Source organism: Ursus americanus, chromosome 5 (genome assembly GCF_024610735.1).
Source record: "Ursus americanus isolate L20-20 chromosome 5, mUrsAme1.1.p, whole genome shotgun sequence".
Taxonomy (NCBI): Eukaryota; Metazoa; Chordata; class Mammalia; order Carnivora; family Ursidae; genus Ursus; species Ursus americanus.
In genome coordinates this window covers 80,700,977-80,704,983 of record NC_142131.1, presented here as the reverse complement: position 1 = coordinate 80,704,983, position 4,007 = coordinate 80,700,977, and the positions used below count along the sequence as shown (strand labels likewise).

Genomic DNA, 4,007 nt, shown 5'->3' with positions numbered 1-4,007 from the left:
GGAGAAGGAGCTACAGTCCCCCAGTTATTGAATGATAAGTTACATGAATATAAAGGAGAACATAAAGAATATAGCTAATGCTATTATATTAGCAATGTAATGGGACAGTTGGTATCTATATTTGTGATGAACACAGCATAGTGTATAAACTTGTTAATGGAACATTGTAAACTACACTCAAATTCAAAAAATAATAAAATAAATAAAAATAACTGAGGGAAAAATTTAAAAAAATAAAAAATGTAATGTCATAGCCTATATTCCTTATGCTGAACCTTGTATTCCTGTCACTAATTTATTCCATAAGTGGAATACAGTATCTCACATTCTTCTTCACCCATTTTGTCATTGTTTCACCAATTTCTTCTCTGACAACCATTAGTTTCTTCTTTGTAGTTACAGATCCGATTCTGCTTTTTCTTTGTTCATTCATTTCTGTTTTCATATTCTACATATGGGAGTGAGGTCATGTGGTATTTATCTTACTCAGTATGACTTATTTCACTTAGCAAAATAACTATCTAGGCTCATCCATGTTGTCTTAAAGGGCACAATGTTATGGATTTTATGGCTGCAGAATATTTCATTGTCTGTACAGAACACACACACACAAACACACACACCCCACACTTTCCTTATGCATTCATCTATCGATGGGCAGTGATATTGTTTCCATATCTTGATGACTGTGAATAATGCTCTGGTAAGAATAGAGGTGCATATATAGATATACAATGGAATATTACTCAGCCATAGGAAAGAATGAAATCTTGCCATTGGCATTGTCATGGATGAAGCTGGAGAGTATAGGCTAAGCAAAATAAGTCAACAGAGAAAGAGAAATGGTATATGATGTCACTTACATGTAGAATTTAATAAGCTGAACAAAAAAGCATAGGGGGAAAAGAGAGGTAACCTTAGAGAACAAACTGATGTTTACCAAAGGGACATGGGAAGGAAAAGAGTTAAATAGGTGATGAGGGTTAAGGAGTACACACGTTGTGGTATGTGCCAGGTGTTGTATACAAGTGTTGAATCACCATATTGTGCACCTGACACCAATATTACACTGTATGCCAAATAACTGGATATTAAATAAAAACTTTTTAAAAAGATCATATGAAAATTGAAGAAAAATAAGTTAAACACAGATGTCCATATATTAGTGTTTTTGCTTTATTCAGGGAAATGCATACCCAGTAGTGGAATTATTAAGGTAACAATATCTTTTTAGGATTTTTTTTTTACAGAGACAGAAAGAGAGCAGGGTGGAGGGCCAGAGTGAGAGAGAGAAAGAGAATCTCAAACACACTCTCTGTTGAGTTTTAATCCAAGTGGGGGGCTCAATCTCATGATCCTGAGATCATGACCTGGTCAAGAGTTGGAGGCTTAAACAATGAGCCACCCAGGTGCCCTAAAGTACCAATATTTGTGATTGACTGTGAATTTCACCATTTTTTAATTTCAGTTAGCCACTGTATAGTCCATCATTGGTTTTGATGTAGTGTTCAATGATTCATTAGTTGTGAATAACACCTACTGCTCATCACAACACCTGCCCTTCTTAGTACCCATCACCCTGTTAACCCACACCCACCCCACACCCCCGCTCCCCTCTGAAACCCTCAGACTGTCACCTGGAATCCAGAGTTTCTCATGGTTCATCTCCCTCTCTGATTTCTCCCCCTTCAGATTTCCCTCTTTTCCTCTATCGTCCTCCATGCTATTGCTTATGCTCCACATATGAGTGAAACCATATGATAATTGTCATTCTTTGCCTGATTTACATCACTTAGCATAGTGCCCTCCAGTTCCATCCATGTCGATGCAAATGGTGGGTATTCATCCTTTCTGAGGGCTGAACAATATTCTACTGTATATATGTACCTTTCCTCATCTTCTCTATCCATTCAACTGTTGAAGGACATCTCAGCTCCTTCCACAGTTTATCTGTTGTGGACATTGCTCCTATGAACATTGGGATGCATGTGGCCCTTCTTTTCACTACATCTGTATCTTTGTGGTAAATACCTACTAGTGCAATTGCAGGATCATGTGGTAGCTCTATTTTTAACATCTTGAGGAACTCCATATTGTTTTCCAGAATGGCAGTACAAGCCTACATTCCTACCAACAGTGTATGAGGGTTCCCGTTTCTCCACATCCTTGCCAACATTTCTAGAAAATTTGTTCAATTAGAGGTAACTTATAATCCTACAATTTACTGGTCCTTAGAATGTCCCACAGTGTTGCAGTGTGTAAACATACACACACACACACACACACACACACACACACACACACTCAAGCTCACTAAACATTTATTTCAGGTGCTCAAACCCATGAGTGATCTATTAACTCCACAGCTCTCCTTGGTTCACCAGGTAAAATCCAATGGAGAACACCACGTGGTTGGCCAACCATACTAGACGATCAGATTTTGACCTGGTCGGACTCTTCAGTCAATCCAAGCATCCAACTCTCCTTTGTGTGGTCATTTTTGTGGTTTTCATAATGGCGTTGTCTGGAAACACCATCCTGGTCTTTCTGATACACTGTGATATTCGTCTGCATAACCCCATGTACTTTTTTATCACCCAGTTGTCTCTCATGGATGTGATGTCCATTTCTGTCACTGTGCCCAAGATGCTCATGGACCAGGTCATGGGGGTGAATAAGATCTCAGCCCCCGAATGTGGGATCCAAATGTTTGTCTATCTGACACTGGTAGGTTCAGAAGTTTTCCTTCTAGCTGCCATGGCCTATGACCGCTATGTGGCCATCTGCCATCCACTCCGTTATCCTATCCTCATGAACCATGGAGTGTGTCTCCTCTTGGTGTCTTCCTCTTGGTTTCTGGGATCTGTAGATGGATTTATGCTCACACCAGTCACCATGACCTTCCCCTTCTGCAGATCCCGGGAGATCCAACATTTCTTCTGTGAGGTCCCTGCTCTAATGAAGCTTTCCTGCTCAGACACTTCGCTCTATGAGACACTCATGTACCTGTGTTGTGTCCTCATGCTCCTCATCCCTGTGACAATCATTTCAAGCTCCTATTCTTTCATCCTCTTCACAATCCACAGGATGAACTCAGCAGAGGCACGGAAGAAGGCTTTTGCCACTTGTTCTTCCCACATGATGGTGGTCATCCTCTTCTTTGGGGCTGGCGTCTATACCTACATGCTCCCCACCTCCTATCACACCCCCGAGAAGGACATGATTGTATCTGTCTTTTATACCATACTCACCCCTGTTCTAAACCCTTTAATTTATAGTCTTAGGAATAAGGATGTCACAAGGGCGCTAAAAAAAATGTTGAATGTGGGATCTGTCCTACAGGAAACTATGAAGTAGGGAAAATTTGTACTAATGTTTTTTTTTTTCTTATTCTATAAATTAAAACTTTAGGACTTTATGCCAATGTTTTTCTTCAGATTCTTACACATGGTGTGTCATCACCTACTCATGCATTTTGGGGTAATTGTGTCCATGTATGGCAAAGCTCTTAATTTTTATACTTCTGCTTCAAAACAATTGTACAATTGTATTGTATCCATGTTACATTTTTCTGAATATTCATATTCTTAAGAAACACATAATGAAATTTTTAGAAACAAAGATCATAGGTGTTCAACTCATGACAGAGAGATGGAGAGAGAGGTGATAAACCAAATGGGGTATAAACTTATAGGAGAATCTAGTCAAAGGTACACGAGTGTTAATCATACTATTATTATTCATAATAACTTTCCACAAATTTGAAATTACTTAAGAATATAAAGAAAAAAAACATAAAGCATCAGACTTTTGATTATTTTTAAAATATGTCCTTGCTGCATGCTGACAATATAAGCAACAAATCTGGAAATCATGCACATGTTAACATGGCTGATCATTACTGCAATAATCTAGTTGTTGGCCTGTGTTTAATTTGGGTCATTTTGTTCTTTGGTTCCAAACCTGAAGAAATCCAGTGGCTGTTACCTCTCTGAAATCATGAATAC

At 38.7% G+C, this 4,007-nt stretch overlaps 1 protein-coding gene across 1 annotated transcript; it reads left to right on the top strand.

Moving 5' to 3' along the window:
* The first annotated feature begins 2,394 nt into the window (after window positions 1-2,394).
* LOC123780245 (olfactory receptor 2T29-like) lies at window positions 2,395-3,357 on the top strand. The gene has a single exon (XM_045779060.2). It carries the CDS (start codon window positions 2,395-2,397, stop codon window positions 3,355-3,357), a length of 963 nt encoding a protein of 320 aa, XP_045635016.2.
* The last annotated feature ends 650 nt before the right edge of the window (window positions 3,358-4,007 follow it).